This window comes from Coenobita brevimanus, chromosome 106, assembly GCF_032717465.1.
Source record: "Coenobita brevimanus isolate Jiangsu-jjx chromosome 106, ASM3271746v2, whole genome shotgun sequence".
NCBI lineage: Eukaryota > Metazoa > Arthropoda > Malacostraca > Decapoda > Coenobitidae > Coenobita > Coenobita brevimanus.
This window is the reverse complement of record NC_137059.1, coordinates 5,552,372-5,570,651: the sequence shown is the minus strand read 5'-3', so window position 1 is coordinate 5,570,651 and position 18,280 is coordinate 5,552,372. Positions and strand designations below refer to the sequence as shown.

The 18,280-nt window shown below is 44.8% G+C and overlaps 2 protein-coding genes across 2 annotated transcripts in view; one reads left to right on the top strand and one right to left on the bottom strand.

Annotated features, from left to right (window-relative positions):
* The window catches only part of Plod (procollagen lysyl hydroxylase), a 403,871-nt gene that overhangs the window by 277,897 nt on the left and 107,694 nt on the right, over window positions 1–18,280 (bottom strand). The gene's annotated exons all lie outside the window — the stretch shown is intronic.
* On the top strand, window positions 4,507–16,611 carry LOC145416446 (immunoglobulin domain-containing protein oig-4-like). The gene is made up of 3 exons (XM_080285399.1): window positions 4,507–4,704; window positions 14,094–14,243; window positions 16,315–16,611. Exons 1-3 carry the CDS (start codon window positions 4,522–4,524, stop codon window positions 16,471–16,473), a joined length of 492 nt encoding a protein of 163 aa, XP_080141525.1. The 5' UTR covers window positions 4,507–4,521; the 3' UTR covers window positions 16,474–16,611.

Here is an 18,280-nt window from a genome sequence, read left to right as displayed (position 1 = left end):
AAATATATACATAAAAACGATCAGAAATAGGGGAAAGCAAGCACACTGATTTCAACATAATCGGAATACATGTCGCAGGATTGGGTATGCAGTTCCCGTAGAATTTTTTCTCTGAATGCACTGGAAGAAACTGTACATCTGCTTTACTCTTCCTTCCTTGTGTTTATCCTTCTTTCCTTTCTCTCTCTCTCTCTCTCTCTCTCTCTCTCTCTCTCTCTCTCTCCGTCTCTCTCATTCTGTACCCCCTTTTCTTATTACTCTTTTTTCCATCGTTCTTTCATACCTTCTCTCTCCCCCTCTTTTCTTCACCCCTATTCTCTTATTCCTTCCTTTCTTCATTTTCTCTCTCTCCTATGCTCCTTACCTTTCTTATTCATGCCATCTTCTCCTTCCCTCCCTCCTTGCTCTCTCCTCTATGCCATCTCCTCCCCTTCCTTTCTCCCTTCTCATCTTTCACATCCTGCACCCACCACTCCTCTTCGCCCTCCCCTTTTCATTCTTTCCTTCACCCTTCATCTCCCTCCTCCAAGCATTCTCCCCTTCCTCCCATCCTTCCTCCTCTTGCTGCATCACTTCTCCTCCCCTTCTTCTCTCTCCACTATCTATTTTCCTTCTCCCTTCCTCTCCTCTCTTTTACAATCTTAAACATCCTCTTCCTCTCTTTCTCTTTCTTGATCCTCTTTACCTCCCTCCTCTCCTCCCTCCGCCCTTCCCCTCCCTCCAAGTCCTCCTTTCCTCCCTCCTTCCTTCCTCTCCCTCCAGGTCCTCCTCTTCTCCGTCCTCCCTTCCCCTCCCTCCAGATCCTCCTCTCCTCCCTCCGCCCTTCCCCTCCCTCCAGGTCCTATCTTCCCTCCCAACATCTGCTTCACCCCAGGCCAATGCTTTTCCCATTCCTCTCTGCCTCCTCCACAGTCCCTTCCTCCTCCTTCCAGCATCTCCTTCTTTCTCCTTCTCCTTGCCTCTCCTTCTTCCTGCCTCTCCTCCTTCCTCCTCCCTGCCTCTCCTACCTCCTCCTTCCTGTCACTCTTCCTCCTCCTTCCTGCCTCTCCTTTCCCTCCTCCTTCCTGCCTCTCCTTTTTCCTCCTCTTCCCTCCTGCCTCTCGTTCTTTCTCCTCCCTCCTGCCTCTCCTTCCTCTTCCTTCCTGCCTCTCCTTCTTCCTCCTTCCTGCCTCTCCTTCTTCCTCCTTCCTGCCTCTCCTTCTTCCTCCTTCCTGCCTCTCCTTCTTCCTCCTTCCTGCCTCTCCTTCTTCCTCCTTCCTGCCTCTCCTTCTTCCTCCTTCCTGCCTCTCCTTCTTCCTCATGTTTCCTGTTTCTCCTTCCTCCTCATCCTCCCTGCCTTTCCTTCCTCCTGCTTCCTGCCTGTCCTTCCTCCTTCTCCTTGCCTCTCCTTCTTCCTCCACATTCCCTCCTCCCTCCTGCTCCTTGCCTATCCCTCCTTCTCCCTTCTCCTTCCTGCCTCTCCTTCTTCCTCCACCTTCCTTCCTTCCTGCCTCTCCTTCCTCCTTCCTCCTTCCCCTTCCCTCCTCCCTCCACTCTCCAAACTCCAACCAGCCATATTTTCTCCAAATGCTGCAGCTGCTTCTATTTTTGCTGGCTTTTATACCAGGTAAATATAGACATACACACACACACACACACACACACACACACACACACACACACACACACACACACACAATGAAAAATTATGAAAGAAGTGGATATGAAAATGTATGCTGACGTCCTTGTGTGAATTAGCATACTTATTAATCACGTAAATCTAATAATTTTCATACACAGTCTATCTATTTATCTATCTATCCATCTATCTATCTATTTAACTATCTATCTGTCTATCAATCTATCTATAATGAGTAAGCAGCTGGGGGTTTGATGATGGAGGTATGAGAGAGAGAGAGAGAGAGAGAGAGAGAGAGAGAGAGAGAGGTATCAATGGCGCTTAATTATCGCCACACAATCTACCTGCCAACACACCTTATGGGCAGGGGGGGGGGGCCAGGATGGAGAGACACCTGAAGAGAGGAGAAAGGAAGAGAGGAGATGGAGGGAGAGAAAGGGAGGAGAGGAGGAGGAGGGACAGAAAGGAAGGGAGGAGGAGGAGGGACAGAAAGGAGGGGAGGAGGAGGAGGTGGAGGGAGAGAAAGGGAGAAGAAAAGGCAAGAGGGGAAAGGGAAGGAAGGGCGAGGGAGTGGAGAGGTGAGGGAGAGGAAGAAGAAGAAAGAAGAGAGGAAGGGAGAGATGAGGACGTGAAAGAAGGGGGATATGAGAAGTGATGAGAGGAAGAGAGGCAAGAGGAGAGGAGAGGAGAGAAGAGGAGAGGGGAGAGAGACAGAAGAGAAGAGGAGAGGAGAGGAAGAGAGACAAGAAGAGAGGAGAGGCGCGAAAGAGAGAAGAGGAGAGAGACAAGGGGTGCTCTCAGGAGGGGAAGCAAAGAGTGAAGAGTGCAGAGAGAGGGATTAGTTGTCACCTTTATATGTTATGGATGTGTTCCTCTCTCTCTCTCTCTCTCTCTCTCTCTCTCTCTCAAGCACTTCCGTAAATTACGCAAAATAGTAAATCAGTTCTACAGGTACCAAAGGAAACGTAAACTCCGCGAATAAGGGTGACTTTACTTATTTTATTATTATTATTATTTATTATTATTATTATTATTTTGATAAGGGAGCATCGCCATACGTGGTTCTGTGAAGGTGTCTCTTATTTATGTGTTTCGGAGACGAGGTGGTTTGATCCCGTAGACTTTCACCACTTTGCGAAGACACACACACACACACACACACACACACACACACACACACACACACACACACACACACACACACACACACACACACACACACACACACCAAATCATCCTTCCACACCACATCACACACATCAAATCACCCTTCCACACCACACACATCACACCCCACCACACACACACCAAATTATCCTTCCACACCACATCACACACATCAAATCACCCTTCCACACCACACCACATCACACCACAGCACACACACACACACACACACACACACACACACACACACACACACACCAAATCACCCTTCCACACAGCATCTCACCAAAGGAAAACACCGAGAGACACTAAAACTTCCACATCTAATACCTGTTTTATTTTTCTTATAACAATACTCTCTCGAACTGAATGGATTTATTAACAGCACATATAACCCTTTACTAATCCTCATGCTTTACTGGTCGATTGTAAATGATTCTGTTCCTTGGCTTTACTGAGTGTTGTGATTCCTTAACTCACTGATTCTGTTCCCTCCTTTACTTAAATATTTACTGATTCTGTTATTTGCTCTATTTACTGAATATTGCTGACTCATTCTGCTCCTCCTTTACTGAGTTTGATGACTTTACTGATTCTCTTACTTTACTGACTCAGGTTAACAATTATTTTTTTCCTTTTTTTTTATATTCAAAGTTATACAGGTGATTTTTTTTGCTTGCTTTACTGACCTTCCTCTCTCTCTCTCTCTCTCTCAACCCTTCCCCTGGTCCCTTTGTCTCCCCGTCTCTGTCTCTGTCTCGCCTCACCCTCGTTGTCTCACTCACTGGATTAGCGGATTTTTGTTGGATTTCTCTCTCTCTCTCTCTCCTGACTGTCCTTCTCTTTACCCAACAGGTGAAATTTTGTTTTGCTTGCTTTACTTACTCTCTCTCTCTCTCTCTCTCTCTCTCTCCTGACTGTCTTTTTTCCCAACAGGTGTACGGCTACCTGGTGAAGAGGGAAAGGAGGGGCAAGACGCAGGCACAGGCAAGGCCGAAGAAAGGACCCCCCCCCTCCCCACCATCCCCCGACCCGCAGGAAGGTGGATAGAAGCACCACTAGACTGGGCGTGATCCGCAAAAAGTGGGGCGTGGAGCTTGGGCGTGATCCACAGAAAGTTGGGCGTGCAGCTTGGTAGTGATCTTTAGTAAACTGGGCGTGATCCGCGGAAAGTTGGGCGTGATCCGCGGAAATTGGGCGCGATCCGCGGAAAACTGGGCGTGATCTGCGGAAAATTGGGCGTGATCTGCGGAAAGTTGGGCGTGATCGGCAGGAAATTAGGGGCCGTCCACACAAGCCTGGCCGTAATCCGCATCAGACTGGGCGTGATAGAGAGAAGCTTGGCAGTGATCAGTAAAGAAACTAGCAGTGACCCACGCAGGCCTAAATCCACAAGACGTTTCGCACTCACAAGCTTAGGACCTTAAATGACAAAGCTTGGACGTAATTAACAGAAGCTTCACCGCCATCCACTCAAGCTGGGGTCGACATCCACGTGAAGTCTGGGCGTGCATCCTCAAGTTTGGGCGTGAATTCTAAGCTTGGGCGTAAATTTTGGGAGTGCACCCTCAAGTTTGGGCGTAATAAACAAAAGACTGGGCGAAATCAATAAAAGTCTTGGGCGTTAAAATAAGAAAAATCATAAGAGTACTTCACAAAAGGCTCTGGGCGAAACTGAGACGAGAAGATTTTGACGGAGTGGTTTTGGGCGTACCTCCGCGTAAGTTTTGGGCGTAATGCGTATCAGTCGGGCGTGGCTGTGGGCGGGGGTGGCCGTGCTGGTGCTGGCGGCGAGTGTGGGCGTGACGGAGGCCAAGAGGGGGAAGGGGAGGAGGAAGAAAGGCAGGAAAATGGGAAGCAGAGGATCCATCAAGGAGTTTAAGTCGGAAGCAAGTCGTGCCTACTACAACCATAATGGGGTGAGTATGTGTGTATGGAAGCATAGATAGATAGACAGATAGACAGACAGATGTAGATAGATAGAAAGATAGATAAATAGACAGATGAACATACAGATAGATAAATACAAATACATGGGTAGATGTTTAGATAGGACAGATGGATAGATGGATAGAGATAGGCTGATACATATAGGCAGGTACAGTATATGGATTGTGTGTGTGTGTGTGTGTGTGTGTGTGTGTGTGTGTGTGTGTGTGTGTGTGTGTGTGTGTGTGTGTGTGTGTGTGTGTGTGTGTGTGTGTGAAAATAAAAATAAAATAAAACGGAAAAACGAAAAGAAGAAAGAAGGGAGAGGAACACAAGGAAATAACACTCCCAATCACAACAATCACTGCCTCTGAATCTTCCTTCCTTCCTTCCTTCCTCCCTCCCTTCCTTCCTTCCTCCCTCCCTTCCTTCCTCCCTCCCTTCCTTCCTTCCTTCCTTCCTTCCTTCCTCCCTCCCTCCCTTCCCTCCTTCCTTGGTTTCTTTAGTATCCCTCCAATTCTCCTTTCTCCCACCTTTCCATCTTTCCTTCCATCCTTTCATTCATTCCTCTTTCCTTCCCATTCCCTCCTTTCCTTACAATATTTTTTTCTTCCTTCCTTCCTTTTTATTATTTCCCTCTCTCCCTCCCTCCCTCCTTTCCTAAATCTCTCTTCGCTTTTTCCTTCTCTCCCTTCCTCCTCTTTTTTTTTCTTTTCTTACTCTGCTTCACATATTCTTCCTCTCCCTCCCCTCTCCTTTTTTTTTCTCCCCACTCCTTCATCTCATTCATTATCCTCTCTCCCATCGTTCTCCCTTTCCTCATCTTCTTCATTCTTTCTCTCTCTTACTCCTTCATCTCCTTCACTTCTCTCTCCCTCCATTCTTTTCCTTATGCTCCTTTATTTACTCCTTCACCCTACCCTCCCATACTCTCCTTCAATTATGCTTTCCCTCTCTTCCTTCATCCTATCCTACCTTCTTCTTCCTTCCTTCCACCCTTCACTTTTCCCAGCCCGTCCACACTCACAACACTCTATCATCTTTACACATACATCTTTCACACCTACCTCGTCCTTCATCAATTATTCCATTTTCTGTTCTCTGTATTACTGCTTTAGTTTTCACTGTGGAGGGGGACGCCTTCACGTGGGGGCACCGATATGACTGGACGGTGGAGCTCCCCGGTTATAAAAACGTCCCCCCGAGTCCGTCCCCTCCCTATCCCCCGAAAGGAGGATTGTGAATTGCAGGAATAGGGCGCCTTCAGCCTGCAGTCCACCTGGATCACGTTCAAATCAGCCTGAGACTACTACTACTGTTTATACTTTCCTTCTTCTACTGCTGAAGATATTACAACTACTACTTTTATTACTACTACTATTACTACCACCACCACCACTATTACTACTACTGCTACTACTACTACTACTACAACTACTACTACTACTACAACTACTACTACTGTTTTGATGATGATGATGATGATTATTGTTATTATCATAATAATTATTATTATTATTATTATCAGACTCCATCACCTTTACCTCACTTTCACTTTATTCATGTTATCAGACTATTGTAATGATTCACATATACTTTTTGAGCTGGAGAAATCAGACACAGCCTTCACTCACTCCCCCCAGAGCTGGATAAAAATTCTGTTAGCAATAAAACCAACGCAAAAAAAAAAAAAAAAAAAAGAAAAAAAAAAGAGCATATTGTTAAGGAGATAAAGGAAAATGCGAGGTAAATGGGACAAGTTTCTCTTTCGCATCTCTTCATAAAACATTCGTCAAGGAGCGTAGGGGACTGGGGCTAGGCAACTCCATCCCGACCAGCCTCACTAATCCCTGAGTGGCATTATGTTGGCAATTAACTCCAAAGGCTATTCAGATCTACCCATTCCAGGCTCAATCCAGTACCAGCGCCTTGACCAACTAAACCACCAGGCGCCACGAAACACAACTTATAGAAAGAAAATAATAAATATATAAATAAAACTCAGTGTATCAAATGAGGCACCATATTACGAAATATACCGTTTATAAGTAACTTGGACGAAATTGGCTTGATCTTGATTGCGCGCACACACACACACACACACACACACACACACACACACACACACATTCAGTTTCCTCACTACGTTCACAGCTCCCTCTGCATTCCCCCCGATCTCTCACACCAACCACAGCCACAGCCCTCTACAACCACAGCCACAGCCACCACCACCACAGCTACACTCCCTCACAGCAACCACAACCACTGCCAAAGCCACCTCACAGTCCTCAACAACCTTATTTACCACCACCACAACTACCACACACAGCTAAAGTCCACTACACAGCCAGAATCACTACGGCCTGTCACCACTTCCTACTCAGCACACCACAGACCACAGCCATCATTTCGCACAGATCACCACACCTACCACATTTTAACCACAGTACATCACACTCCACTACGTTCACAGCCCCCATCTGTACACTCACCACAGATCACCACAAACACCATCATTTTCATCCATACCGCAACTAAAGCCACCACCTCATACAACAACAGATCATCACTTGGCATCCCTCACCTCACACACACACACACACACACACACACACACACACACACACACACACACATGGCCGGGCATGTTAACAGTGTAGCACAAGCCGATTACCGCCCTGTGTTTTACCAGCCCAGTGGCTCGTGTGTGTGTGTGTGTGTGTGTGTGTGTGTGTGTGTGTGTGTGTGTGTGTGTGCAAAAGCTGAGAATATATTTTGTTGGTACGTTAGGTGTGCTTTTAATGGGAGTTTGATGTGTGTCTGTACCAGGATAAAAACAACTGTGTGTGTGTGTGTGTGTGTGTGTGTGTGTGTGTGTGTGTGTGTAGTTACTCATCTCTCACTTAGCCTGAACGTAATGTATGCTCTAATATGTATGTCTTTACGTAGTGTTTATGTATTTATTTTCGTATGCACATGACCATAATCTTGGGTGAACTGTTTTATGTATATACTAATGTACGAAATGTTGCTATTGGCTTACAAATGCCTTCTTACTTGGACGGATACATATACGTTAGAAGTCAATTAAGTTTTGAGGTTCCTAAGTGATTAATACGTAAAGTAAGACACCACTGCCTTCCACTGACAAAGCAGTTCCCACTCATGCTCGGGGTACAGATATCAGTGACATAGGTTGTTACTGCGTGGGGGTGAGAAGCGTGTGTGGTAACCTACTGATGTGCCAGTATCAGCGAGTTAAAGCTAAGATACGTATCCACTTAAATGACCGTCATAAACTGAAACTGATCCTACGGAGCATCAGTTAAGAATGCTATCTACTCCCCCAAATAAACTCCAAAATACCACAAATAATTTCAGTAATAATAATATCAGGGACCGCACCAGAGATTATAAAAACGGAATTATGTGCGTATGATATAAATTTATGCCAAGTTTAACCACAGTCCACCTGAAACTCAAACACACGATGCAGAAATAGACGTACTCACCGACTCAGCCGCCCAAACCCACCCCTCTCACTCACCTGCAAGAGAATGAATCAACAATTAGTGGAGTTTGCCCTACGACCTGGCTGGTAAAAATGAGGCTTAAAGGCCTAGAGGAAGAGAGGGGTAGGAGAGGCTGGTGTATACATATTCATACCGGCATAAAGGAGACCTGGACCTCCACACCACACTACACCACACCACACCTTTCTATTCTACCATCAGACTTGTCACCACACCACACCCTCGTCTCACCATCATACTTAACAACACCACACCACACCACACCACATTCGTACTGACAAAATGGAAACCAGTATACACCACACCCTCTTGCACAACAGCACACCCTTCTGTCTAACCATCACACCAATCACCACCACACCAAACCACACCTTTCCCTCCCTCTTTCCCCTCCTCTCCCTCTCACACACCTACCGTCACCACACCACACCACACCACACCCTCTTAATTTACCGCAACACCTAAAACCATGTGACGTGCGATTAGACTGAGAGATGGAGAGATAAACTAATAGAAATTATATAAAAAAAAAAATCGTACACCACAATACAGTTATATAAACGATAATTCACCAAAACATCAATTATAAAAAACAACGTCCCGGTGCCCATACGCTAGTGCCTGACCAAATTAATATACTCAGTTATATAAGTAAATAAATGAGAGAGAGAGAGAGAGAGAGAGAGAGAGAGAGAGAGAGAGAGATTTACCAGTCACCAAGCTAGCCGTGTAAAAAATAACATGCAGCACATACACATATAAAATGTGTGAGAGAGAGAGAGAGAGAGAGAGAGAGAGAGAGAGAGAGAGAGAGAGAGAGAGAGAGAGAGAGATTCATGCCACCACACACGAATCAATACAGTGCTAAAAACAATGGTTAGACATATTATAAATCCACACAATAACAGCAGCCACACAACATCAACAAAAACAAGCGGATTTACCACAGTGGTGTCATTTGCCCGTACATACATACATACATACATACATTCTTACATACATACATTATCATTCATACATACATACATTCCAATATACATACATACATTCTAAAATACATACATTCGTTCATTCATTTATTCATACATACATTACATACATGTATAAATTCTTACATTCATATATACATACATAGAGTATTCATTCATACATACATATATTTATACATACATATATTCTTACATACATATATACATACCGTACATACACACATTCTTACATACATACATATATACATTCATTCATAAATACATACATTCAAACATACATAGAAGGGAGACTGTTCATATGCTTACTGGTATGATGTATGGAAAGATACGTGACGATGCTTGGATGTATGAGGGAGTAGGAAGGATTAGGTAGGGAGGAGGGGAGGGGAAGGAGTGGGTTGGGGGAGGCGGAATGAGAAGGGGAGAGGTGGATATGGGGAAGGGATGGGAGAAATGGGGATGGGAAAAGGGAAGGAGGGAATGAAGAGAAAGGGATGGTAAGGTAAGATGGGGAGGATGGGTGTTGGAAGAGGAATGCTAAGACAGGGAGGAGGGATGTGAGGGGGAGGCATAGTGCGGAGGAAGGAATGGGGATCTGTAGGGGAGAAGGGAGGAAAGGAGGAGGGAAGAAGGAAGAGATGTGTGTGTGTGTGTGTGTGTGTGTGTGTGGAGAGAGAGAGAGAGAGAGAGAGAGAGAGAGAGAGAGAGAGAGAGAGAGAGAGAGAGAGAGAGAGAGAGAGAGAGAGAGAGAGAGAGAGTGCATAAATAAAACACACACATTGATTGGCGAGCTATATCCCACTGTTTTCCATCCTGTACACACACAATGGAAGATGAGCAATCAGTGCAACAAATGTGCTCCTCGTCTTTAATTCCACTACTGTCTCTCTCCCATATATAACCACATTCCACCTTCACCACTGCAAAGGCACATTCCAGCTGACAATTTGTGATATTTTGCATGTGGATGTGATAGGAAGCGTTATGAGGAACACACTGAGGTGGTTTGGCCATGTGGAGAGGATGGAGGGTGAAAGACTGACGAAGAGAGTGTATGTGAGCGAGGTGGAGGGGGGAAGAGGGAGGGGGAGGCCGAGGATGAGATGGAGGGATGGGGTGGAGAGGTATATGAGAGAGGGGGGTGTGAGTTGGGAGCAGGGCAGTGAAATGGCGGGGGACAGGGCGACTTGGAGGCGATTTGTTTGTGGCCACCCCAAACGGGATTGAGGCGTCTGACAATAGATAGATAGATAGATATAAATTTTTAGATGCTGACTTCTTCACTGCCTTTTTTTTTGTTTTTAATTACACTATCACCTGTCACCTCTTACCCAAATTACTATAGTGCTTTTACCTGAAGAAGATCCCTAGCCTCCTTTTAGCTCTGTCCATGCCAAGTGTAGTCAGAGTGGAGGGTCAATTTGAGTAATAACCAAGGAGATTCATTCATACCTCATAAATAATACCCATCGAATTTAAAGCAGTCTTAGATCTCAAGTGGTGGGAGTGGTCCAGTTCCGTCAGATAAAAACAAACCCACTACGAAAAAGGGATGAACTAAGACTAAAGACAAACCGACTAAGATGAAGAGGTGAACCAAGGCTCCATCTAACTCCGGTTCCAGAGCCTCCCCCAAGCTTAAGAAAAATCGTAAGAAGATGGCACAGATACGATAAAAACAGAGGCTCCTGTAGTGAAGGGGTTAGTGGCGCATAGGACAGTCTTGTGGAGCGAATGTAAACTAGAAAATAAGGTGAGATTTATATAGAGATGAACCAACAAGCGATGAATACTTTCTTTGTGGGATGAATGTTATCTCCCTCTCCCCTTTCTTTCATTATATACCTAACCTCTCTCTCTCTCTCTCTCTCTCTCTCCTCATCCACTCCACATCAAACTCCATACTCCCCTCAGTTCCCTCTCCTCACCCACACAAATCTCTTCCTACTCCACTCTCTGTCCCGCACCAAACTTCCAATTCCCTTCACTCACTACTCAACTCTCCCCCCTCCCCATTCCCCCACCTCCTACCCATTTCCTCCTTCCCCTATTCCTTACCCATAACCCCTCGTCTCACTAACCACATCAGGCTCCCTCTCCCTCCCCCATCGCTTCATCACTCCCCCCACTCACATCCTATAACAACTCCCCCTCCTTTACACCCTACTCCCTATTCCCCTCCCTGCCTGCATCAACTCCCACCTCCCCATACTCCATTAGGACCCCCCCCTCTCTCTCTCTCTCTCTCTCTCTCTCACACACACACACACACACACACACGCAGGTGACCTTCATCAATAACTCAGTACCACCCCAACCAGACAGGGGAGCCAAATACCACCAATCTACGAACACCACCAATCTATCAACACCACCAATCTACCAACACCACCAATCTACCAACACCACTAATCTACCAACACCACCAATATACCAACACCACCAATTTACCAACACCACCAACCTACCAACACCACCAATATACCAACACCACCAATATACCAACACCACCAATTTACCAACACCACCAATCTACCAACACCACCAATCTATCAACACCACCAATTTACCAACACCACCAATCTACCAACATCACCAATTTACCAACACCACCAATACACCAATACTAATCTACCAACACCACCAATATACCAACACCACCAACACCTACCTGCACTGCTACAACTTTGAGATTCACAGTATTAACCAAATCAACCCAAGGAGAACATTTTAATTCAATTCTTACTAACGATTGAGCTGGAAATATAACACCTTCTTAAAACAGGGAATTGACTTAAAGCCTATATATACCCTTTCAGTCCGGGGATGTGGTTTGTATAGTGTTTGCTGTTACCTCTTGATATGGTAATGTCATCCCACAGTAATAGCTGGGAAGAGTGTGTGTGTGTGTGTGTGTGTGTGTGTGTGTGTGTGTGTGTGTGTGTGTGTGTAAGAGAGAGAGAGAGAGAGAGAGAGAGAGAGAGAGCAAACTGGTGAAATATAAAATGGACATGAAGGAGCTAACACACTTTCCGGGATGACATTACCAAAACACATCCCACTCTCTCTCTCTCTCTCTCTCTCACACACACACACACACACACACAAAGGCTGGGGAGGAGGGCAAGGATAGGGAGAGGATCAGGATTGGGAAGGGAGAGAGGAATCACGGAAAGAGGGGAAGGAAGGAAGACATACTACTGTGTGTGTGTGTGTGTGTGTGTGTGTGTGTGTGTGTGTGTGTGTGTGTGTGTGTGTGTGTGTGTGTGTGTGTGTGTGTGTGTGTGTGTGTGTGAGAGAGAGAGAGAGAGAGAGAGAGAGAGAGAGAGAACCGTCCCTCACCCCACACTGTTATACAATTCACACCCTCAGGCCTTCCTTCTCCCCACCATTCTTCCTACTCTCTCCCACTACCTCGTCTTCCTCTTCCTTCTCCATCCTCTCTCCTTGCCTCTCCTTCCTCTTCCTCCTTCTTGCTCTTTCCCATCATTTCCTCTTCCTCCCTACTCTCCCCTCACCTTCTCTTCCTCTTCCTGTCCCTAATTCATACACCTTCCCCTCATCTCTTCTTACCCCTTCAACTTCACTTCCTTTTCCTCCCAGCTCCCTTCCTCCGCCTCCTCTTCCTTCCTTCTCTCTCTCCCCATCTCCCCTTCCTCCTCCTCCTCTTCCTCCATATTCCTATTCTCTCTCCTTGTCTCCTCTTCCTCCTCCTTCATATTCCTATTCCCTTTCCTCCTCCTCCTCCTCCTCCTGCAGCAACATTTTTTTCCACCTCAACGCATATTTCCTTTTCTTACTAATTTCTTGTATCCATCTTTTCTTCCTTTTATGTGTTTGCTCCTCTTCCTCTCACCTCCTCCTCCTCCTCTTCAACTCTACTTTTCTTTCCTCCTAATTCCTCCCTCCTTCCTCCCCTTTTCCTCCACGTCTTCCTCCCATTTCTTCTTACTTCTATTCTCCTTCCTCTCTCCATCCTTCTTACTTCCACTAACTTTCATTAACTCCCTCCTTTCTTCCACTCCTTTCCTCTCTCTCTCTCTCTCTCTCCAACTTCTCGTCTGGTTAACTTTTAAAATTACGAAGGAAATTCTTGATGTTTTTCTTACGAGTCTTGTGTTATTCTCGCCTCTCTCTCTCTCTCTCTCCCTTTCATGTCTGCCTTTCCTTCATTCTCCCCGTCACTTTCCCAAATTTTCCTCCACCTTTTCTAGTTTTCTCACCTTCACAAAGTTACACCTTTTTCTGTCCTTTCCCTTCATTTCCTTCACTCACTTTTCTTCACTGCTTCATTTCCTTCACTCCTTCATTTCCTTCACTCCTTCATTTCCTTCACTCCTTCATTTCCTTCACTCCTTCATTTCCTTCACTCCTTCATTTCCTTCACTCCTTCATTTCCTTCACTCCTTCATTTTCCTCATGTTTTCTTTCGTCATCCCTCCCTCTTAACTTTCAAATGAGATTAGTAAAGAAGGCTGTTACTCTGATTTACTCACGTGTTACATGTCGAATTACTGCTACTTTTTGGTTTCTCTCATTACAAAGAAGTACAATGTGGAAGCTGCGACATCTTATTACACAGGAGTACAAAGGAGAGGACACTACAGCATCTTAATACAAAAGTGTGTGTGTGTGTGTGTGTGTGTGTGTGTGTGTGTGTGTGTGTGTGTGTGTGTGTGTGTGTGTGTGTGTGTGTGTGTGTGTGTGTGTGTGTGTGTGTGTGTGTGTGTGTGTGTGTGTGTGTGTGTGAAGAATTTTTGTAACACGGAGGGTAGTAAGGTGTAACAGACAAAATAAATCACTTAGGGACAGGTGTTAGGGAGCTTCCTTTCGAGTATGACCTCCAACCTCTTCCAGGGCGCCAAGATAACGCTGTGGTCGCACTTCGAGTCTGAGTACGTGCTTGGGAGAAAGATAGTGTTCATGTGCAGAGCGGAAGGGGAGCCTAGGCCCACAATTACATGGTTTAAGGACGGGATTGAGCTCTACGCACACTCATTCTTCCAGGTGGGTCACTTTCTTACAGGTGGGTCACTCTGGGTCATTTTCTTACAGGTGGGTCACTCTGGGTCACTTTCTTTCAGGTGGGTCACTTTCTTACAGGTGGGTCACTTTCTTATAGGTGGGTCACTTTCACTTTCTTACAGGTGTCACATTAAATTTCTTCCAAGTGGGTCACTTTCTTACAGGTGGGTCACTTTCTTATAGGTGGGTCGCTTTCTTACAGGTGGGTCACTTTCTTACAGGTGGGTCACTTTCTTACAGGTGAGTCACTTTCTTACAGGTGGGTCACTTTCTTACAGGTGAGTCACTTTCTTACAGGTGGGTCACTTTCTTTCAGGTGGGTCACTTTCTCTCAGGTGGGTCAGTCTTACACGCTATACTCCTCTTATATGTAATGTTGATACGCTTATGTAGTGAATTATTTGATATTGCCCCTCGGTGTGTGTCTCTGTCTGTCTGTTTCTGTGCCTGCCTGCCTCCCTCCCTCCCTCCGTTTCTCTCTCTCTCTCTCTCTCATAATAATAATAATAATAATAATAATAATAATAATAATAAAAATAATAATAATAATAATAATAAGAAGAAGAAACAACTAACAATACTACTACTACTACTACTACCACTACCACTACTACTATTACTACTATTATTATTACTATTATTATTATTGTTTGTTACTCCTCCACTGTAGGTACTGGTATTTTAAATCTGGCGACTGTAATCCCTCGACTTATTACTGTTAACACATTTTCTAACATGCTCATCAATACAGGGGGACCCATATAGAATGCTCCTCTCCCACTCCGCCATGCGAATCTCGTGTGTTATGGGGATGGCTCTGTTGGCATTCTCAATACCTTGCATCATTCACTCATTTCCTACCACCACTGCCACAACCACGACCACACTAGCCGAATGAACTGTCCCCGCAACACATAAGATACTGCCACATGCCTTTCTAGTGAAGCGCTATTAACGAACCATATTGTACTTGTGCACGTAATTTTAAGTCTGCAGTATTTGTCTTACTCCCATATCAAATGTACTTATGCTTAACACTGCAGTTACCTATGAAACGCAACAGCTCGGGCCCCGTGCTGTCGACGCCAAGCATCGGACGGTATGCTTCCCCAAGCCTTGTGCACGGACTTGCCATACAATCTCCATGACCGGGTTCATTGTCGGTTGAAATGAGACTTAATATAAACAAAGACGACCCCATATGACATTGACCTTTGACCTCTTCATCCTGCTGACCTAATCACTTCATCATTCCTTCATACTGTATCACTGACAAGTTTGGTCGAAATCCGTCAAGGGATTAGGAAATATTGCGCCCACACCCATATGGCCTTGATCTTTAATCCCTTGACCTTACTGACCAAATCAGTTCATCATCCCCCTCATACTGTATCCGTGGCAAGAGTTTGGTCGAAATCCGTCGAGGGGTTCAAGAGATATCGCACCCACTCATATGACCTTGACCTTGCTGACCTAATCAGTTCATCCCTTCATACTGTATCACTGAGAAAAGTTTGGTGGAAATCCGTCAATGGGTTCAGGAGGTATCAAGCCCTCAAGAGCGTTACAGACGCACGGACACACGCACACACAGACAGACCAACCACTTACTGTCTCCTCCACCATAGGTGAGCGGAGGCATAATAAGCACAAATACACATCGTGCCACCTTCAATAATACTTCGACTTTTTTATTAAAAAAAAAAAAAAGCAGTTTCCCCAGTTCAGAGTGACAAAACAATCGAAATATTTCGTAATCTATTCTGGCCATGTTTGACACAGGTTTCATGGCTGTACTCTTACCGGTATATCCTTGAAGCTTGCGCACTGCTAATGCAAAATCTATTATACAAATCTCCAATAGTGTTCAGTGTTGCACTAGAATCATCTATGGGTTCTCTTTTATGAATTTAGCTGTTAATATACAAAACTCGGGGTATACCTCGAACATTGTCAACTATTTGATTTCCACGATTTTTTTCAGTTGAAGGTGTGGCTATCAAAAGTGTCATTTATCTTGGTTCTTCGAGTTAATGAAATGCTGATATTGCAGGTGCATGAGTGGCAGGAAGGTGAGGCCGCCATCAAGAGCAAGATGGAGATAGACCCAGCAACCCAGATGGACGCAGGCTACTACGAGTGTCAGGCCGATAATAAATATGCAGTGGATGTCAAAGGCTTCAGTGCAGACTATTCCATCGAGTTTGTGTGACCACCGCCTCACCCACACCACCCAACCCAGCCTTTGCCACACCACACACAGCCAACACACCCTTTGCCACACTCCACACACCCCTCGCAACACTACACGACCACCCCAACTTGAACAACTAGTGTGTTTTGGATCTGAGCTTGAAAAGAAAAATAATAAAAGTCATACGCAATTAACAACATGCGTGTGGCCTGCAGAGCTATTTGAATAATACCCAAACAAGCCCAACTATGGAGCAGAAGGCGTACAACTTGGAGTGATGTGTGAAAGACAGTAATAAAATAAATTCACTTAAGGGGTAACAGGCAGGCGTCGTCCTGGATTTGAGCCTGAGAATTAACCCCTTGTCAGCACCTCACCAGCCTCACACCACACTCCCCTCGCCTCGCTTACAACACCATGCCACCACCATGTTTTGAGAACCTCGTGTGTCTTGAATTTGAGTTTGAAAATTATAAAAAACAGCCTCAACTTGAGGAACTAGCGTGTGTCTTAGATTTGAGCTGAAAAAAATGGGTATATGATAAGCAACAACTGAAAAGCAATCAGATACATCTTGCATCTGAGTTTGAAAAATATCTTAACAAGTGAAACAGAAGGACGATATGCCTGTGTGATGGCCCAGAGCATGAGAAAGATCAAAACAACCCCAACTGAGCAGTGATGGGCGTTCTACACTACGATACAAAATAACAAACGATCAAACTCTCTCTGACTTGAAGAGAGAAGTGTGAGGATCGGCACTATTAGCATCAAACGGGAAGGCTATTTAGGATCACAAGTCATTTGGGTCAAAGGTTAAGTAATCTATCAGGGCGTTGTATCAAATCAACTCTTCTCAGATCACTTTCAAACCCCTTGTTAAATATTCATCCTTGCTACTCTCAAATAATTATATTCAGCATAGATCTGAAGGGACTGGATGCAACCTTCACTAATCCCTCCCATGCAAGAGGTCTCCCTGAAGCTGAACAAAAATCACCTCAAAAATAAGATATACACAACGTCGTAACACTGAAGGGATATGTGATACGAGGGGAAGTGCATGAAGGTTTCAGACAGTAAGATAAACTTTTTCAATCACCAGTCAGTTAGTCGACAAAAAAATGTATCGAGATGCCTGGGTTAATTAAAAAGTTTGCCTAAAAATTCTCTCTCTCTCTCTCTCACTTGGTAAATCTAAGAAGTGAGAATTAAGGTTCATGCTAGATCACTAAATTTAACCCTTTCAATTGCTATTTCGTTTTTTTATATTTTCACCATCCACGCACGATTTTATTCTGCGACAGGGAGACTTTCAATTGGATAGGACAGACAGGGCCATTTCCGTGAGAGGCTTTCGCTACGGTGAATGACATCTTTGGGGAGCATCAGGATTATGAACACATCGTCGGGTTGAAGAGGTTGGGTTTAAAAAGGAACATAATTTAAGGTCACTGATACAAGACATAAGATATTCCCCTTTTCTTCATTCTATGTGTCAATAATATGTACATCAAAACAGGGGTCTTGATGTTTTTATTTCGTTGAATGTACTTTGTATATTATCAAAACACTATAAATCTGTGGAGGCATCGTAAAATCTCTTCCTTAGCGATTTATTTTGTATAGTGTACTTCTCTTCCTGTATGCTTAAGAAGAAATGCTATGTCAACTACAATACGGACTCTCAGTGTGACCAGGCCGGTAGCGTGTTTGTCCTTTTGCGTAGTCAGCTCATCCGATAAAGGCAAGGTGTAAGGAGTATGTTTTTGTACTGTATATACAACACAATTAGTCTATGCACTGCTATACGGATGGAGTCTGT